This window comes from Sebastes fasciatus, chromosome 12 (genome assembly GCF_043250625.1).
Source record: "Sebastes fasciatus isolate fSebFas1 chromosome 12, fSebFas1.pri, whole genome shotgun sequence".
NCBI classification, from domain to species: Eukaryota; Metazoa; Chordata; class Actinopteri; order Perciformes; family Sebastidae; genus Sebastes; species Sebastes fasciatus.
The window spans coordinates 5,408,282-5,430,372 of NC_133806.1; the positions used below are offsets into that span (position 1 = coordinate 5,408,282).

The following is a 22,091-nucleotide window of genomic DNA, read 5'->3' on the forward strand; positions in this document are numbered from 1 at the left end:
GCTACTTCCATTAACTGTGAAATATCACTTTGTAGAATCCATGGGCAACCAAACAAATATCATATTGAAAAACGATAATACAACAAGGCCTTTAATATGTAGGTGGGGAAGTTGTTTGATTGCATGTTGTTGTGTCTCTGTAACCATAAGTGCAGCACAGCCACAATTCTTAGCTGTAGTTCACCCATTAAATTCAAAGTTTGCAAACTGGTGATTAACAACAAGGAGTGAACAAAGTAAAAGGCACACACATAACAAAAGATGCTTTCTAATGGAACAGCTCTGCAAACTACAGCCACAAAAATATAAGCTTCACAAAGGTAGTAATTATCTGCACATCATACTGTAGTGTGCATGTCAGGAGGGAAAAATGTTTTCCTGCTCTCCTCATTTTAGTAAAATATTTACAATTAAGTGTGCAGCAGCAGGACCTAGAATTAAACATATGCATGGAGGAACAGATTGCAATTAAACAAATCTAAATATGATTTTACACTGCATCATATGCAAGATCTGTATCTGTAATGTGGATTTCCATCAAGATAACATTTGCAGATGTGATTCATTTGGGTAAAATTCTATCGCCTTGACGTGTGAAGATCAGTGGGGTTTGATGTAAGAAGCCCTTGACATCAAAATGACTGTTTTCTGGAGAAGTGTTTACAGGTGTAACGTGTGCACACAAGCTTGTTTGACTCCACCTTGTGGAGGTACATGTCAAATTCAAACATAACTGGACCTCAGACCATAAAATCACCACATGATAACATGTTAGAGCTGAAACAGTTACTCAGACAGCAACTACTTTTTTATAATTGAGTCATTATTTAATGCTTTTTAAGCAAAAATATAATAGTTTCAGGTCATCCTATGTGAATAATTGCTGTTTTTTTTCTAGTTTTCTAAAATATTAAACTAAATATCTTTGGACTTTTTGCTCGGACATAACCAGCAACTTGAGTATGTCAACTTGGGCTGTCTGAAATTGAGATTTTTCATACTTTTCCAACATTTTATGGACCAAAAGATTGAATGATTGAAAATTGAATGATTAACAGAGAAAATAACCAACATATTTTGTCAGCAATTGTTTCTCTAAAACACAAAAAAGACAGACAAATAATAATATAGGATGATTAAAAAGTACAGTTAGCTTCAAATGAGTAGTAAATGATTCCTAGTAGATGTATATGTTGACGGAGTGTGTGGGACTTCTTCAGTCGGGACAGACCAAACTCAAACTAATTAGCAATTCTCTGTTTTTTAAGCATTTCATAAATGGCTCATGAGGTTGTAGCATTTTTTTTACCTGCCAATAATAAGACACGTTCTATAATTAACTGTTGCTTTGTTGAAGTAATTTAAAGGAAACCACCACCTCCTACATGATGACTCAGAAGGCCTCATGAAGACGGCTTTTATGTGAGTTTCTCCTTTGAGCGGATTTCGGAGCATGAGTAAAGCTCGCTGTGTCAAAGAATGATTCATTTTGGTATAAATGTGTTTATCCTAAAGCTAGAGGGACAGAGACACCCAATATTTAACCCGTTATTCAGCTCTTTTAAAGATGAAGGGTATTGCAGCCATACATGTTAATAATTTACACACACCCACCCTCTTTTAAATACATTCCTGTGCCCTGAGGACCAACAGACATTCTGATCAGGTTCATAGGTTTATATGGGTTACTGTATCAGGTTTTTGTTCCCTGTACAGTTCCTGAGCAGTTGTATGCCAACACTGTCGACCATCAGCAGGTGAGAAACAAAACATTTGGATTTTCTGTTAACTCACATACTGCAACTTATTATGACGGAGTACAAACATTTGACTATTTTCTCACTTTGTTTTGGATTACTTTCCACGGATGTTTATGACACATTTTGTAATTTGTGAATGCATTTGAGCTAATTTTAATGTTAGTCTTAATATATACCCCGTAGTTAAGTGTGTCATGGGAATTGAGTAATGCACCGGCATTTCTGCAGATAAAGGGAGATTTACAAAGAGAAGACGTGGCCACAAAGACACTCTTTCCACCCCCTCTGTTCTTTCCATAAGTGGTCTTTCTCTGTGGTCTTATATCTTAAAATAGGTTTTGTTCCTGCACCGTTACTGCAACCCCACGCTGTCATGCCACCTCTCTGTGTCTCCGTCTCTTTTAGCATCTGGGGAAATGGTACTTTAAAGCAGCAGCCAGTCCCAGAGACGTTGACATCCACAAGTTCAAAGAACTGGACAACCTGTGGTTCACCATGGAAGAGCCAGTCAATGACACACTGCTGCTGACCGGACATATGCACATGTGAGGCAGCAAATACTTGCAAATACACACGCACGCACACACGCACACACGCACTGACGCACGCACGCACGCACGCACGCACGCACGCACGCACAACATGAAAGTCTGAACAAGAAGGTGTTTCTTAACACACATCATGAGATGATAATGAGGTCAAAGGACCATTCTCCAAAACTAGTATGAGATGAAGCAAGAATATTATAATGTGCAGAAATATTGAGGGTTTGACATGATATTCATGGCAATAACTGATCTGAAATGCAGTTTTTAAGTGAATTACTACATAGCAGTTAGTAATACAAAGAAATGTGTTCCTGAGATATTACAAGAATGGGACGGACGTGAGGTTACAGTGACCTTTGACCACCAAAATCGAATCAGCTCATCCTTGAATCCAAGTAGACGTTTGTGCCAAATTTGAAGAAATTCCCTCCAGGTGTCCCTGAGATATCGCATTCACGAGAATGGTCCATACAGAAGGATTGACAACCTGAAAACGTAAGGTCTCTCACCATGGCTGTTGCCGGCGTGGAGGCATAACAAAATGTTGAAGTCTGGATTGGGTCATAATTTATTCATTTACAATATCCAGTGGTGGAAGAACTACTCAGATAAGTACAATTACCATTACCACTATGTAAAAAATGCCCCATTATAAGTAAAAGTAAAGTACTTAAGAAAAATAAAGGAAGTATTTTCAGATAAATAAAGTATCAAAAGTGAAATATCTCTACAACAAAGATGACGCATTTCAAGCTTCGCCGATGGTTTGAAATGGTATACACTTCCTGTCTCCTAAGCCCACGTGGTCATGGCGTGATTATATTTGCATAATGTATTTATATTTTCTTTTGCTATCATTACGCATAACAAATATATTTAGCATTACGTAATTAGTTAGATAGGGCGTTCGCGAACGTTAGTTGCCAGATCTCATAAATGTGACTCTCAGTGCACTGTCTCCTTTCTGAAATATCTCTGGTAAAAGTAATCATTCTGCAGAAAATAATTTAAAAGAAACTTGTAAATATACCTGTCAAATGTAGTGGAGTAACAAGTACAATATTTCCCTCTGAATTGTAGTGGAAATAAAGAAAGTAAGTAAGAACCTTAAACTTGTACTTAATGTACTTAGTAACGTTCCTCCACTGACAACACTAATCTGAGCTCTGTCCAAACCAATCACAGTGAGTTTTAGTTCTATAACAAGGTTACACGTGTGAAACTGCTTTACAGCCGGTTTAAAACGAGACAGAAACAACTAAAAAAAACCCGGATCATAAATAGACAGAATTAAGGAAGTGAAGTTGAGAGAGTGTAAAAGGTGTTAATGAATGTTTCAAAAAGGAAAGTCTTGATGTCATGTTTATCTTATTGTGTCATATATATATATATATATATATATATATATATATGATATAATGAAATATAACACTGCTTCATGCTAAATGTGTATTTATCTTTTCAAATAGAGGAGATAACTGCATGAAAGAGACCTGGACCTATCGTATACGTCCTGAGAGGGATGATGTGGAACTGGAAGGTAACTACAGTACCACCTGCATTTAGAGATGAATAGGTACGGGTGTCTGGATGCCAACTGGTTTTTTTTTTGCAGATGGGAATTTTGTACCAGTGTTAAAATAAATGCAACAACTTCACCCAAAACATCACAGGGATTCAGTAATTTTCCCAGACTTTTATTCTTAGCAGGGTGGGGAAAACCCCTGAGCGTTAAAAACATCTGTAATGCTAAAAATCACTACCGAAATTTCTGGTCGGTGGATTTTTGGCTTTTCAGGCATGCACCTGAATAAATTCAATTCACAAAAACATCACATCAATATAGCTCTAAACTTGTCAAGTCTAATTCTTCTGTGCTCACTACTCTCATGTAGAACAAGTAGTGTGTGATTGGACACAAAACTACAACATGCCAAATATTATTTCCAAAATTTACAGTTTTTATGGTTATGAGCCTAGAGTACAAAATGTTCTTCCAACAGGTGGATATCAACAGGACAGAGAGAGAGAGTACCTCATTCAGCTACAAAAATTACAACAATGAGCTGTTTCCCTTTTCCAGTCTTTGTGCTAAACTAAGCGAACCGGCCTCTGACTGTCGCGTTATTTAACCAACAGATATGAAAGTGGTATCCATCTTCTCATCTAATTCTGTGAAAGTATTTATTCATTTAAAAGCGTTTCTTTTAAGACAGAACCTCAACATCTGGTAATAAAACAAGCTCCACCTTAAGTTCTTAATAGAGTGCTCACGGGATGACAAAATTATATTTTTGTAGGCCAACCCATAAGTTAGAATCGCACGGTTTCCCTCGACAAAAAGCCAACGGGATTTTTCCACTTGGTTTTGGATTATTGCAGAAAATAAGTGTGGTTGTAAATCAAACTGTCTACTGCACCAACACATGAAACTTCTTTGCCTCTCACCGTAGCCCGCCAGAGTGACGTCGACTCTGAGGTGGTGACAACATTTCTGAAAAACCTGGCTTGTTATAACGTGTTGACAAGTGTCATATCACCTCAAGAGAAAGGTTTGTCGTTTAAATAACTGAAGGAAATAAAAGATGATGCTTGTGTATCTCAAAAATGTTTCTTGAATCTAGCAATCATATTTCCATTTACAGAGTTTTGCACCTAAATATTAACATTGAGGTAGGCATGAATATTACATTTTACTTACATTGTCATTTTAATGATTTTTTTATACTTTACTTGCGGATTGAAATAACAGGCTCTTGTGTTCTACGCAATTTCTTACAGGATGTTCCTGGAGCCATGGATGTCCTGGATGACAATACAATTATTTCACTGTGTGGCAGTGAAACAAATAAAGTAAAAATACAAACCTTCCTTCAGGAAATGTGTTATTTTATTCACCTTTTACAATAGACTTAGAATGAGTACCAACATTTTTTCACAAAACCAAATGACATCATAACAAAACAGTTAGTTGTGGTGCCAAAAAATATAATGCTGTGCTGAAAAGTGAAGTCAGCATGATGTTGTTGTAATTGTTTGTTCATCAACTCATTATACCTGTCACTTTCGATCTAAAGAACAAGAGGTGATATACAGCAGCTTGAGTTGAGAAAAAAAAAACACCTTTGTGGGGGAGGATCCGCCCACAACCACCGAGCAGAAGCCCGGGGAATTCCCATGATGCCGCTGAACTGAAATACCTGTTCACATAACTTGAATGAAGGCTGCCCAGATTCTGCTGTTTTTTACACTGATTATACACTCAGTTTGCCGGAGTTTGATCACAAATGCCAAGAAAAATATTGGTTCATTAGGACTTAAATATTTTTTTTGCTACTTCAAATTTATATTATTTATGTCATTTGTAGGGATGTCACGAGAACCGAAAATTTAAAAAAAGTGACGGTACTCTTTTTCTACAGTACCGTACGATGCCTGTAATGGTCATTGGTAGGGATGTGACAGTGAGGAAAATTTTCCCACCAGCTAATAAACTTGTGACAACACCGGTGTTACCGATTACCCCGGACATTTTACAAGAAAGATTACGGTCAACATGTGCAGAGCGCTGACTCTGATCTGTACCGTCGGGTGGCGGTGTGTCTGGCCTCTCCGGTAGCGCTTAGAGGCTACATGCCTCTGTTTTTTGTAATGTTCAAATGTTTTTAATAAAAGAGTGCGTGTTGAATTACATGGGATTTATTGTTGTTGTTTTCTTTTTTGTTACCGTGGTATTGAATTGGTATCGAGAATCATGGAAATTCACAGGTATTGGTATCGACTCCGGCAAATTACTCAGCATAAACAGAAGGATGCTAGCAGCTATATGTTTTTGCTTTTATGTTCTTGTTATCACAGCAACCTCTAATCACTTCCACATTCCTTCTTTGTAACTCACCTTTCCTCGAAGCCAAAACAAAAGAAAGCATGGTTGTTAAATCAATTTTCTGCTTCCGCAGATGTGACACATCCCAACAGTAAGACACACAGGTATTAAGTAAACAAAACACAGTCTCTTAGCAACACACATATTTTTGAAATTGGCCAGGATGGTGGAAATGCATAGGGATATGAAAACATAATGAAGTACAGAAATACAGGAAACAGAAGTTGAATTCCCCTCATTAGCTTTCTCACGCTGGTTTCCCTTTATTGGTCTTTGCTTGCTTGCCTAGTTGACCAGTGTGCCATGTGATCCTTAGTCACAACTCCCAGCTCAGCGACTACCTGTGCCACTAACTGTAACTTGCTCCGCTGACCGACCCCATTGTTCGTTCCCCTCTAACACACTGACAGGAGGCCGGTGTAGCTATCAGAGTAAAAGAAAAAGTACAGGCGGATTGATTAAAACTGACTCAATTTTGGCTTGTGAAAGCGCCCTTAATGAACCCTTCCTATGTTCCTATCAAAGTTTTTTAAAAACTTTAATTGTTGCATTTTTAATAATAAGTATTTAATGTTAGAGCACAACGTGGTGTGCTGGAGCTTTGGCCAGCAGTAGCTCGGTCCATAGGGACTTGACTTGGGAACCGGAGAGCCCCTCCATCTCTCTCAGTAACACATGTATACATAGATCCTGTTTGTGTGTGTGTCGTATATATAACAGAGAGAGAGAAAAAATGAATTTCCCCTCGGAGATTAATAAAGTGCCTTCTTCTTCTTCTTTCTGTTCCTTTTATGGTTCTCATAATAAAGCATGTCTCAATGTAAGGGACCACAAAATTTGAGCTGTAAACAGTTCTAAACAGAGTGACATAATATTGTTGCTGGGCAGAGTTGCACTTTGACATGATGACTAATAACCTTAAATGAAAGACCAACTTGGGGTTTCTATATGATGAGTCTCGGGACAAACAGTTCTATATTTCTGACCACAATGACCTTATGTGCTCATTTTGTGTCAAATCTGAATAAAAAACAGAGCTTAGTTTGGTGTCCATTCATACACATTGACCTATTGCATCTAGTGGGAAATTATGTTGAGACATTTGAGAAGAAGAACCTGTCAAACATTTTACCATTACAGGTAAGATGTACAGGAGACAACCGTTTGTTGTTTTGAGTGGGGACAGCACCCAACAGCCCACACCCAGCCCACTTGTCTGTTATGTTGTGTTTGTAGGTGTGCGTGTGTTTGACAGAGACAAGGTGGGAAAGAGTTGGTGGCATTTACATAATCCCGGAGAACATAGACTGGTTAGTTGGGGATGTCCCAGTGAGAATGAAACCAAAAAGTGAAATGGAAATTGACCCTTTCACTCTCTGGCAGTGTTTTCAAAAAAACAACTGCAACTTTCACTACTGTTTTCGTACCAAGATTTCTCATCCTGATGTCTATGTGAAATACTGTAACTTTGTTCCTCTTATCATCAACCCATTCCACACTTATCTTATTGTAACGCTGGTTACTCTCATCTACTCTTGTCTTATAATAGTCAGGGTCCCTTATGAACACTGAAACAGTCTTTGCTTGCTGTAATCATTCCTCCTGTTCATACTGGCTGTTAAACAACCCAGTTTATATTCACAAGGTACTCTGTTGTTTTCCAAATGATGTACTGAAAAACGTACTTGCTGGCTAGTTTTATGTTCAGAGGCTTCAGTGCTTCACTTATAAACTGCACTGGGGTAACGGGGAGGTGACACCAGGGTTAGGGTTAGAAAAGGTTTACATTTTGTTGGAAAATAAGCATCAGCATTCTTGCTACATTTCCTCATTATGTGGAAATAGAAAACGTCATATGGTTGACATTACATTTCCTTCTAAATGTACTTGCTGCTGCAAATTTATGTGAATTGGTAGGAGACAGGAGTGCATTCGTATTAGCTTTGAATTCTTTGGAACAGAACGAGGACTGTGCACATCACTCTGTCAACCTAAACCCCTGTAGTACCCATCTAAACCAAAAAATAAGGACATTTTAAACTATAAACTATGTATAATTACCATTAATTATGTAAAAATGATGTGAAGGATCCAAATAAACATCAGCAAAAGTAAAATAAATAGTTAATAGTAGTTATAGTAGTAATTAGTAGTTTAAAATGCCAGTGATTTGCACTTTCTTGACCAAATCAAATGCATGAAACCTTTAAGTTAGATGACAATTTGTGCAGTTTGTCCCATAACAAATGAAGTGACTGAATTTCAACGCAATTTTCTTAATTTATTTAAATATAAAAACACTTCATGAAGCTGTAAATTACTCTTTTGGAGCTTTCTTTTAAACTTTAAATCTACTACACATGTTAACACTTGTTTAGCCGTTTGTATATATTCATTCAAAATAAATATGTGGCACATCTTATTAATATTGTTGTCATCAATAGTTTAAAAGAGACTTTAACAAATACCCATGCCATTGATGTGCACTCTTCTCTATACCAACTCAATGCCATAACGTGTTGCACGTGTTAGAGTGCATTTCCTCATCACACAGTTAGTTCAGATCAAATGCACGGCATGAAGAAAAAGTCCCTGTCATAGTGATGGGTGTTAAACTCTCACTGTGACCTATAAACGTGGGAAATCACAAACCACCCACAACAAACAATTTGTTAGTGAGGGGCCGCACCACAGGCTTATTTCTTTATGTGTCATTCAAATACTCCATATCTCTACATCTGCAACATATGTAAATTTCTTAACAATTAGTTTTTAAAATTTTTACTTTTACTGTCATTTGCGGGGAATTGAAGGCGGCCATTTGCTTCCACATCAAAGTTATACTATATGAAACAAAAATTTGGTTTCATTAATCCAATAAAAGTTTCACACCAGTTGTTATGTGGTGCTTCTCACTGTCGCCACACATGCAATACACTTTGCTATCCATAAGTGGGGCCACCTACACCACAGCCTCCTTCCTCCTCTTGGTCCAACCCAACTCTCTCTAAAGAAGAGAAAAAAAACTCATCTTCACTACATGGCCCATGTAAAAGGGAAAGCCCTGTCAACCTGATATGTCTCTCAGAGAGGAGCAGCAGATGAATTTGGACACTGAGAGTGCAACACATGCTGGGTGAGTCAAGATTTAGTGAGGGAATATAGCTCCTCTCTTAAATGTGTGTCAAAATATTCTTTCACAGTATTTATAGTGTGCGGGATAAGATCATTATGCCTGTTTAAGATGCTGAAATTATATATATATGTATATCTATCTATCTATATATATACCTATATATATACATGTATATACTGTATATATATATACAGTACAGCTACTCTGTGATTCATTAGGATAAGCTACATGAGCAGCGACGCAGGTTTCCATCAGTTTTCCTGTCCACTTTCTAACTGTCTGACCACTTGTGCTTGTTGCCTTGCTATAAAGGCAGTGATAGAAGAAGTATTCAGATAATTTACTTGAGGAGAAGTAACCATTATCAAGTATTACAACGGAAAAACACTTAGTGTCACTTAAATATACTTAGTATAGTATCAAAATAAAAGTATTTGTTCCAGAGTAAAATGGCCTTTGTGAGTGATCTATTGCCAAATGACATTATTAGTTGAGTTAATACTGATGTATAAATATGTGAACAGCAGTCTACTTTATATACAGTTAGCTCGTTTAGTCCAGTGGGTCTTAACCGTAAAAGGTCAGGCCCCTCCAATGGGTCACAAGATAAATCTGAAGGGTCATCAAACGATTAAAGAAAAACAAAGTTCCGCTACACTAATTTGTTTTAATTTAATTTTACTTTTCTCCAATCTTTTTTTTTTTTTTTATTGAAACACTGGATAATTTCACATCTTTTGGGCCTCAAAGAGTTACTTAAAGGTGCAGTGTGTAAGATGTGGCACGATCTAGTGGTCTGGTTGCAGATTGCAACCAACTGAGTACCCCTCCGCAGTTTTGCACTCTGCGGCTCACGTTACTGCAGTTTCATAAGCATGTCAGAGAACTACGGTGGCCTTCAGGTAACGTAAAAACGTGAAAAGCTCTCTCTAGAGCCCGTGTTTGGTTTGTCCGTTCTGGGTTACTGTAGAAACACGGCGGGGCAACATGGCAAGTCAGCTTGCTTTTGAACGTTATCTCAGTCGGACATTTCGGAACGAATGGAAAGAACTTGTGTTGAAGAGATTCTGCACCCACAGTCGGAGACTCCAGTTGTTCTAGTGGTAGAGTTAATAAATCCACTCATTCACTTTGATAAACCCTCTCTCCTGCTTTGTAGTAGGCTACACTGTGAGTGGCATTATTTGCACTTTTGTAATTGCATACCGGTTCTTGATGTGGCTTAAAGATGTTGTGGTTTATCCTTTAATTAGTTGTGTAACCGGTGAAAGGGGCCCAATATTAATGCAAAAACATTTAACAGATTTCCCGCTGTGTATCTGAGTTTATAACTTTTGGTTTTGTGGACGTATAACATGTTACTTTTAACCACTGCCTAATGGACTCTGTTATAAAGCTGCACCATCATTGATAAGAATGATGCTCAAAACTACAAAGATAAGAGCCAGGGTGTAAACAAGTTCAGACTTTGGTATTACATCCAGGGAAGTGATTAAAATCAGTACAATCTCCTCAAATATATGACAAAACTAATGTGTGTGTGTCTATTTGACAGAATGGAGTGTCAGTCGAAGTCCTCTCATAAGTACCTGCTACTGCAGGTGTGGTGTGGCATGCTCACTGTGGCCGTGGTGGTTATGGCTGCACTCGTCATTTCAATCAAACCAAAGTCAACTGAGGTGAGTACATCTGTCACCCGAAGAGAAGATTACATTTAGATTGATATCAACTGCTCTCAGGTGGCTGACACATGAGCAGCTTGTGTTTTTGTTATTGAATGCCATCACATGTGAAGTTATGTTGTGAAGCACGTGTGCTTGTAAAATTCCACTTAGGTAATTCTCAGAATGTCAAATACTGTGAACCATAAGTAATGCGTGAACGATATTAAAACTATATTACGATGTAGCCTTTCAATGTGTTGTTATGCTATCACAAAGCACTTCCTATCTAATCTCTGTCTTTATTTCAACACAATTTGTTTTTGCAAATTCAGTTTGTTGCTGTAAGTGAAGTCCAGACTCCCAGCAGGTGCCTCTAGGTGGCAGCAACACCACCTAGCAGCTGGATCAGTGCTGTGTTTGAAATACTCAGTGTAGCACATGTTCACATAAGGGGTGGATACAATGAAATTATCACATCACCACAAAAAGTACCACAGAGTTTAAATCAACACCTCTTTGACACGCAGTTGTATTTACTGCAAAGTAAGGAAAGTAGGACTCTTTTATATGTTATATTTTCCAGATAAATTAATGGATTACATGTTCCTTTATTGGTTGAGAAGATCCTCCTACCTTATAAAACCCCTCCAAAAAACCCACTGGATCATCTAGAAAGTACACATTTCCCACCAAGTTCATGTAAAAGTTAATATTTTGGAGATGCATGGTTTTCACTGAACACAAAATGTAACTTGTAGTTCTCTATTGCCAGTGAGATGACAAAGTAACAAGGATGATGAAGATGATTATGATGCAAAAGATGATGGTTTGTTTTCTGTCTTTTCTAGGGAGGAGTCCCTACACCGAAGCCAGATAATGTCAGTCCAACAAGTCCAACAGGTACATGGACAAAGTGACAAATTTCACTGTTAATTTCAAACGATACCTTTTAAAGTTATAAATGTTGCACAAATATTTTAATAAAAACACGCCACATTTACTTGAATGAACCTGGATTTAACTCGTCTTTCCTTTTGCAGTCAATGTGCCTCCCTCAAAGTTAACAGGTAAGTTAGATATGTTTTGACTACCCACATCTCAAACCTTTAAGAAGAATTAACTGAAAGATATTAATGGCAGAACTCAAAAAGTAAAATGTACTTTGAACACTTCCGCAGTTATTGCATAATCAAATAACCTCTAAATTATGTTTCTTTTCAGGATCCTCTCTATCGTTCATCCAGCTAACCAAGAGTAAGTACACTTCCTCTTCTGGCTCAGATTCAGATTCAGATTTCACTTTCATCGCTTCTTCTTGTGTAGTAAACTGATGTTTTATGAGATTACAAAGAAAACATCCTGTCACGCATACTTTTAGATAGCTGTAGATGGCATGTGTTTAAGTTACTACTTTACTCCTGTCTCTGTGGTTCTATCTTTTATGAGCTTGAGGGCAAATGTAAAATGTGTTTGGTGACGTACGTTGTACGTTTCTTGAATAACTAGTCAAGCATACGCAATGAGATGTGACTTTGAGATATTTCCAATGACGCAACATTTTCAACTTTCTAAAACATCAACAGTCAGTCAGGTTTGTTTTCAGTGCCAAAAACTTCAAAGAGCGAGATCTTCTTTCTACAGCTGTCATTTTACACTGACTTTCAATGGTCACACAGAGAAAACTACATTATAAAAAGAGACAGAGATGCCACTTTCTTGCCCAAAGAAGTTTCAACTGACCAAACTGCAAGATGCGTTTAGAGTACAAGGCCTGGCCTTTCTTGCATGACATTGTGCTTCTAATGCATAAAAATCTGCTGTCGCACTCGACGCCTACGGATACCGGGTGCAACCAGTTCAGACATGCTCTCTGGGAGCTGCTGAAAGTCATTCTGAGAAACGTAGGAAGTCTTTAAGTGAAGAGGATGATGAAACGGCAGACTGAGTGGGAAGTGGCTGCACCAGAGCGTAAATAACAACAAATTAACTTGTGATTTGAATTCTTTATCTTATAAGTGAGGAATTTGGATTTATTTATACAGTTTAATGTTACAGGGACAGTGCACATTAATAGACATTTATGTAACTGTGCCAGTTTAGCCATCTTGGCTAATAGTCCCACAGGCTGACACTGAAACAGATCTCGGTGGGTCTAATACGGTCCCTGAAAACACATTTTCTGAATCAGCTTCTTGCTACGAACAATGGGTTCCGATTCTTTCTAACCGGGGGCGACTCCTCTGTTTGCAAAAAGAAGTCTGATTGTATAGAAGTCTATGAGAAAATGAGCCTACTTCTCACTTGATTTATTACCTCAGTAAACATTGTAAACATGAGTTTATGGTCTCAATCGCTAGTTTCAAGTCTTCTTCAATACAGCATGATGTTCATTTAGTAAATTATGGTCCCATTTAGAGTTAAATAGACCATAAAGCAGGGGATGCTTTAGGGTGTGGCTACCTTGTGATTGACAGGTTGCTACCACGGCGTTGTCCAGCCTGGGTGTTGTCCGTATTTTCGTCTTTAACTTTAACCCTTTCGCAGTGTGTTTTCAGTCCATGAAAGATAATTATAATCTTTTTGGTCACCTAAAATGTCTTATTCAGCGTTCGGTTGTATTTAGCTCCACCCTTTCGTGTCTCTTCTGTTTGCAAAAAAACAACATGGCGACAGGCAAAAATCAAGATGTAGACGGACAAAATACCGAACTCAAGGCTCAAAACAGCATTCCACAAACCAATATGTCACGTCACGGTGAACTATGTCCACTTCTTATACAGTCTGTGGGGACTTTCTCAATGGTTTAAAATGGGTGGGGCTCAATTGAAAAAAAAGGTGATGTCATATCTAAAGTGAACCAATTGTTTGTACATATAAAAAGTTGTACTACTACCTTATCTACTTGTAGTAGATAAATATAGTTGAACAACTATCATTTCTAAGAGATAAACATATACTACATTCACACAATTCATCTGCATGCACACACAGTCTGAGATAGATATACAGCCTTGTCATGTTTCCAGTTTCATACATTGTGTTCCTCCCACCACGCTGCGATTTTTCCTCTCTGAAGTGGGTTCCTAAAACCTCAACAAACCCGACGCAGAGCTGTAATGTGGGCTGCACCGACTTAAGATATCATTACAGCCCACAGCAACAGACATCAGACGGATGCTTAGGCTGCCAAGATGGAAGGAAATTAGCTATTAATTGTAAGATCAACTTTGTCTACCTGATGTCTTTGTTCAATTTGAGTTGAGTGTTTCAAAGGGCCTCTGTAGATGATAGAACTTCAATCTGAGCCTAAGAGGTCTCATATGTCACCGCCTTAAGTTTCATGGGTGAGGTGAAAATGTTTGTATAGCTGCGCAACTAAAGAAAAGTTTGTCAAATTTCTTATAGCTCAGGAGGATAAGTGGGAAGACTCAACCCTCGGGTGTACCTCCTGCTCCCTTGTCCTGAACGAAGACTCCATCTACTGCAAGGAGAGCAGCCTCTACTTCATCTATGCCCAGGTCACCTTCAGCAAGCTCCAAGAAAGCAGCAAGAAAAATCAGACCAAATCTGTGTTTCTGAAAAGAAACCCCACGCCTGGTAGAAGTGTGAGGTCATTGGTTGAGGGGACCTTCCCGAACACAACAGAGGGCACTGTGTGGGTGTCCAAGATTGTCAAACTCAAATACGGGGACAGTGTCAGCATAGATATCAAAGGTGATCATCAAACAGACAGCAAGTCGACATTCTGGGGTGCCTACAAGCTTCATTAGCATTGCAGGTCTCCAGGATTTGTTACTATACAAGAGAGAATCATTTGGGGTTGGACTGGTATGTTGGACATAATTAGGGGTGTAAATCACACCTGTCATCATGATACAATATTATATTGATTCTTTTTTACAACGATACAATATCTGTCAATCAATTCAAATATTTAATCGCGATTAATCACATGATTGTCCATAGTTAATCGCGATTAATCACTTTTTATCTGTTCAAAATGGACCTTAAAGGAAGACTTGTCAAGTATTTAATCCTCTTATCAACATGGGAGTGGGCAAATTTACTTGTTTTCTGCAAATGTATGTATTTATTTATTTTTGGAATTCAATTAACAACACAAAACAATGACAAACATTGTCCAGAAACCCTCCCAGGTACTGCATTTAGCATAAAAAATTGCTGAAATAGCTGAAATCATAAAATGGCACTCAAGCCCAACAGGCAACAACAGCTGTCAGTGTGTCAGTGTGCTGACTTGACTATGACTGCATATGATTATCATAAAGGGGGCATGTCTGTAAAGGGGAGACTCGTGGGTACCTATAGAACCCATTTTCATTCAAATATCTTGAGGTCAGAGGTCAAGGGACCCCTTTGAAAGGGCCAGTTTTTCTTCGCCAAAAGTTTGGAACGTTACTTAGCCTCCTTCCCGACAAGATAGTATGACATGGTTGGTACTGATGGATTCCTTAGGTTTTTGTAGTTTCATGTGGTGTCAGTATCTTCACTCTAGCTTTAAGCTTTGAGCCCGCTGCAACCTAAAAATTGCAAGTTGTGTTAATGCGTTAAAGACATTAGTGGCGTTAAAACAAATCTTTGACAGCCCTAGATATTTGCTGATATCACACAGTCTGCCACGATACGATTTCGATTCGATTCAATTCAGGGGATATCAGCTCACAAAAAGCAACAAAATTATGATTTGACAATTTTATTACCGGGCTTTTCCAGAAATTTAAATGACAAACAATCTGAAAACAATGTAAATAGACCTCCTGTTGTTCACTATAAAGTGCTACATTTCTCATGTTTAAGCACAGTTTGAATGTTTAGGAAGGAGCTGCGCTTGGCATTTCAAATATATCTTAAAGATGATATATATATATATGTATCGTTGTTTTCACTTTGCATTGATGATATCGGATCATTGACCATTGAATCGATACATTGATCCATATGAATGTATCATTACACCCCTACTGAAATTATTTTATTATATATCATATTATGTTTCAACAAAGGCTGTTCATCACCTGTACTTTCTTCTGATATTTTGTAGTCACAATCACAGAAATTCAGGGATCAACAATTATTGAATGAAATTGTTTGCAGGGCAGTAAATCATGGAACACTAAAATGCTGAAAGCTCCATCAGGTAGGGTGAGGAAAGTTTTAACCAAAGATTTTATTGACGAAACCCTTTGATAAAAGGTCACTTGTTCATATTCCATCGATTAGCCAAACAACATAGTGTATCAGTCCAACCTTAGCAAAGTCTCTACATTTAAGTATGCTAGTTGGTTCTGACTCTTAAAACCATGTGGCATTTGGAGGTGTTGTAAAATTTTAAATTAACTGCATTGTAAATGAATGTTAACTTAGACTGTCTGGGGCATGAATATGTTTATTTTCACTGCTATGCTCTTGTGTAATTTATGAAATGGAATATTATATTGCTGGGGTTTGGTTTCAAGGAGGTGAGGGAAATGAAAGAGTAATAAAAATGGTATTATTCGCCACGGTGTCCTTTTTATTTGCACTGAGCTTCCAGCTGACCACACGGTGGTGCCACCTTTCCCCAAATAAGAGGTGACATGAAAGATTGCATGTACTGTGTTATCACCCACTCACTATTATTTCCACAGATCACAGATCACAACGCATTCAAGTCATCGATCAATTAAAATCTTTTTACACAAACTATAAAGACACCACAGATGCCTGAGAAACCTCAAGAGTATTGTTAAAAAACCCTGCCAACACAAAACGTAGTGTTGCTCATCTTATTGCCCTGAGGCTAACACTCTACACAGTACAGTACATGACGCTGTACAACTTTAATAAGTCATTGCATTGAGCAGCAGGTGCAGAACAGGAAGCTACATATTTGGTGCAACATCAGTCATACTGCTTCCCCTTTACGACACATCCACAGACATATTTGAACAAAAAACGCCCTGTGATAAGACTCCTTGCGTAGGCAGCTTGGTCTTGCAATAAGAGCTAATACTTAGTCACAGATAATGTTATTGTGTATTTTTCCCTCAACTGTACACTAATCAAGCTGCTGATATGTCTCAGCACCAAATGAATCACAGCTAGGCCTGTTGCAATAATTACTATATCGACTTATTGGACAATATGTGGACATGACCTCAATATTTTTACAGACCACGACGCTGTGTTTACATGCGTGTTTGTTTATATAAGAATGTCACCAACATTTTAGCCAACATGATCCCAGAATAAACAGCAGGGTTTCCTACCATTATAAGGCATGAGTTTTTCGAACACAGCCATGCTGATGTATGGCATTTATGATGTTTACCATGATCTCAGTTTAGCGTATTAGCATGCTAACATTTGCCGATTAGCACCAAACTGGAAGTACATCTGGGGCTGATGGGAATCTCATTCGTTTTACAGGTATTTAGTCACAAGTGTTGGACAAATTGAAGATGCTGACCTGATGATGAAGCTTTATGAAAGGTTAAGGGATTACCAAAGTTATTACAATTCATCCTGAGGGGGACATGAATGTCTGGACCAAATTTAATGGCAATCCACCACATTGTTGTCAAGAAATGTAACTGAAAACCACAAATAAACCAAATGGTGGCGCTGCAGGAAAAGTTAGGGGATCACCAAAGTCTGTAGGATTCATCCTCTGGAAATGATGAATGTATGTACAAAATGTCATGCTAATCCATTAAATAGTTGTTGAGATATTTCACCAGCCGACCTTGCCATCTACAGAGTCGTGCCACTAACCGGTTAAAAGGCCATTCTCTAAACTCTAATTCTAAACCTAGCCCAATCCTAAACCCTGAACCTAATGTCTATCCAAACTGTCCTCACTTTCCAAGATGTCTTCACTCTTCCGGTCAAAAGCAATCCTCAAAAAGACATAAGTTCATAAATGCACAAATGCACCCATGGACACACACTCTCTGGCTTTGTATTTCACACTTTACTTGCTTTGTGATTCACCCACTTTGTTGTCAGTACTTTCTAAACAGGTCTGACTTGACTTTAGGTGACGTTGAAAACATTCCCTTTATGTGAGGCCCACGCTTGGCCTTCACCTTATCAGTGTTCACACAACCTGTGGACATGTGGGCCACTTTAAGACCAGGATTTAGAGAAAGCAGGCAGCATGACATCACCTCCAACAGGTATCTTAGGCTGCCGACTTCCTCACACATTCTCCACAACACTTATTCCTTTGTTCCCTTGTGCCTTTGTAGTTTGTCAGGCCTGTCATTTGTGTCGGCTTCTTAGCAAAAGTGATGACATTTTGAGTTTCACACAGAAACAGAAATGTTCTTGTTCAGTCAAAAAAAGGGCAACATAAAAACATAATCAAACGCTAATAGAATTAATTAAAATAATTTTAAGCCTTTGTGAACCATTATGCTTAATGTGCAGGGCATCTTTGGTGTGTATCAAATAATCTCATACCTCTAATAGTTTCTTCTGCGTTTTTATAGTCATTTTTCCAGGGATTTTTACAATTACTGCTGGTTTACTTTTATGCATGTTCAGAAAGTCTCCGGGGTTTTTTTTGCCAAAGGAGTCTGGTGGCTTCGAAGCGAGCAGATGGACATAACGGCTTCAGTTCCCTATCTGAAAGGATGTCTGACGGGTAGGGTATGTATGCTGTGTATTGGCAAGAATCTGGCGATACGATACGTATCATGGGGTTACGATTCAATATATTGCGATATATTGCAATACATTCACAGCTACATTCAAGTCACTATTGTGATTAAAATATTTGCATCAAGCCATCTCCTCAAGTGTATATACAGGTAATGGTATTAAAAGTTAAGATAGATATTGTGTGTGAATGTAAATGCTGAAAAATGACGCTTCCTTATATGTGCCTCACACTTCCTGCCTCACGCATGCCACCATTAGATGATATTAGCTTGAATTGGCTGTTTTTATTTTGTGTAATTGTGTCTTTGTATTGCATGCAATACTACAAAAGAAGGGGGAAAACATCACACCCTGTGTCTTGTCAGTCATGATATTCCCAAATGTCAATCATCTGACTTTAAGTCATGATGACAGGATGTACTTCCTGTATTACAGTGCGGTTTTTTTCTGTATATATTTTTTGGCTTGTTTAAAAGTAGCTTTAGTCACATGTGCATGCTCATGCTGAACCAAGTGTCCATCATGTGATAGTCTTAACTGTCTGAGATCAAATACTAAGAGTTGGACTATAGTGGGGAAATGTGTTTAAAAAATGAAAGATTCTCTTCATTTTAGAATCAAGCTGTAATTTTTGGAGTTTCCAGATGAAGGAGGAAGAAATGTGTATTGCAAAAGCAAAATAAATCAACAAACTTTGCTGCAACAAAGTTCAAACTTTCTGGCCACAAAGATCAACAAGCGTAGGAGGAATCGCCTGACAAACACATTTATGAAATGCAGGAATCTATGCCCTAAAGATTAGAGAAGTGGACCTAGGACTGGAATGCGACATTTAAATCCCCGGACACAGGGTAAATCTCAAAACATTACTCTCTGCCTCCCCTAAAAAAATACTGTTGGTTGGGATGTCCTTTAGCAAGGCACTTTACCACCAACTTCTGCTAAAAAGCCAGACAGTATGTGAAACTGAGAAAGTGTTTGCATGCTTTGCGCATCCTCAAAGGTCAGAGAGAGTAAACTGCAAATGTCTCTTAGTCACATTGACTGTGACTAAATTTACAGTAACTGAATCTGTCTCACGCAGCCAAAACAGATTATATTGGTGTTTGAAGTTCGAATTTGTCTACAATATCTGCTATCTGTACTTTGTCATGTTCCTACTGGTTTTGACTATTTTGACCAGTAGAATAAAGATGTCTATTGCTCTTTATCAGGGTTTTTCCTGGCTCAAAATGAGGCAGAGGTGGTACCATCATCCTGACCTCGGGGGTCCAGGGGCATGCTACCCTGGAAGAAAATGTTGTATATTTTAAAGTTAAATGCATCAATCTGGTGCACTTTGAAAGCAAAATTAAGAGACTAAAACTTGTGTTCTGGTAAATAATTTTGTGCTCTAGCGGTGGTGGACTGTAAGCTACTCAAGTACTAAAGGTCCAATATTGTAAAAAGTGAGATTTTCATGTCTTTTATATTATAAAGCAGGTTTAAGTGCTATATAAATACTGTTAAACGATCAAAACGCTCAATATACGGAGAAATACACACAGCCTGTATTCAGTAATTGTGTGTTTGAAACAAGCCGTTAGGATTTCTGTCCATTTGTGATGTCACAAATATAAAATATATAGATCATTACACGGTTTTAAACATAAACATTCTAAATGTGTCCCAGTGTATTTCCTGTTGCAGTGTATGTAAATAACATCAGCTGACAGAAAGTAAACATGGACCCAAGCTGTTGCCTAGCAACGCAATTCCGTTGCAATTCCATTGAAATGCACTAAAACGGAGCGTTTCAGACAGAGGGCAGACAGTATGAGAAAAATAATGTTTTTTTTAAACATTAAAGCATGTAAACATGTTCTAGTAGAAACACAAGATACAAGTATGAACCTGAAATTGAGCACGATATGGGGCCTTTTAAGTACAATTTTAGGGTACTTGTACTTTACTTTAGTATTTCTATTTTATGTAACTTAATAGCCCACTTCTACTCCACTACATCTCAGAGGGAAATGTTGTACTTTTTTACTTCAATTATTTATTTGACAATATTAGTTACTAGCTATGTGCAGATTCAGATTCTTAATACTAAATAAAAATAAACTAATAAACTGCGGTGTATTATTAAGTAGTATGTCATAGCATAAAGTAGTTAAAATGAGCACTTTTACCAGCTGCAACATTAAGGTGATGAACACATTAATGAATCAATCATTATGTCACATGTATCAACACATACACACATTACATTTCCGCTTTCCCTTCACAATAAAAGCTCAGTACTCCCTTGTATTCGCTAACAGGAAGGAAGTCCAGCTTGAGGTGTTTCACTAACTAACAGTTTATTCCATAATAAAGGTTACAATTATAATACAATAATGTAACATCATATATATTATTGTGAAATGGGCTAACTAGCTGGCTAACCGTTGCTAACCCCTCAACCCATAACCCATTTGAGCTAAAAAAGAGAGTGAATGTCGGACTTACCTGCGTCAGGTGGACAGAAACACGAGTCCAAATGGATGCTAATGTTGGTCCATGTCTGTAGGATGTGTAGCTAAAGAGGCAGCTGTTGCTAAAAAGTTGCCCACATCAATTTCTAAATTATATGTCACAGTTGTTGTTTACACTACATCTTGTTGCATTGCCCCAAGTGACTGGCCAAAATAATAATTTTAGGCAGAATTAAAAAAAAAGCCACAAAACATTTGAGCATTGTGATGAAGGTAACACAGTTTATAGTCTAAGTATATAGAATATAAGTCTAATGCAGTGAGGGCCAAAGAGACAATGTACTACGGAGTATTAGGACCACATTGAGGGAAAAAACATCTGAGATTTACAGAATAAAGCCAAAATATAGCGAGAAAAAGTCGTAATATTACGAGATTAAAGTCATAATTTTATGAGAAAAAAGTCTTAATATTACGAGATTAAAGTCATAACTTTACGAGAATTTTTTATTATTATTTTATAGTATTATGACTTTATTCTCGAAAATCTCACATTTATTTTTTTTCCTCAATGTGGCCCTAATACTCTGCCGTACCGTCGTACCATAGACCTTCAAAAAACAGTTATTCATTTACATTTTTAGCTCCTCTCCAGTGGCTCCCACTAGACCCCTGGAGTAGGTGATATCACATCACAGGAAGTCTAACAGGGAAAAATAATCAGACAAACAAGTCAACAGATTAATCAGGTTATTAATCTATATCTAGATATGAATCCCTCATTGCACGGAAAAACTGTGTGTGTGCACAACTACAGCAATCACTGTAAAAGTGGAGGCAGGAAGTCAGTCTGTGATGGATATATTTCTTATTTATTTTTTTATTTAACCAGGTAGTACTCATTGAGATTAAGAATCTCTTTTGCAAGAGTGACCTGGCCAAGACAGCAGCATTTAAACTTACATTAAAGTTT

General features: G+C 37.8%; 1 protein-coding gene across 1 annotated transcript; it reads left to right on the forward strand.

Moving 5' to 3' along the window:
* The first annotated feature begins 9,254 nt into the window (after nucleotides 1–9,254).
* lta (lymphotoxin alpha (TNF superfamily, member 1)) lies at nucleotides 9,255–14,823 on the forward strand. The gene is made up of 6 exons (XM_074652428.1): nucleotides 9,255–9,330; nucleotides 10,886–11,009; nucleotides 11,843–11,894; nucleotides 12,035–12,061; nucleotides 12,216–12,248; nucleotides 14,400–14,823. Exons 1-6 carry the CDS (start codon nucleotides 9,272–9,274, stop codon nucleotides 14,762–14,764), a joined length of 660 nt encoding a protein of 219 aa, XP_074508529.1. The 5' UTR covers nucleotides 9,255–9,271; the 3' UTR covers nucleotides 14,765–14,823.
* The last annotated feature ends 7,268 nt before the right edge of the window (nucleotides 14,824–22,091 follow it).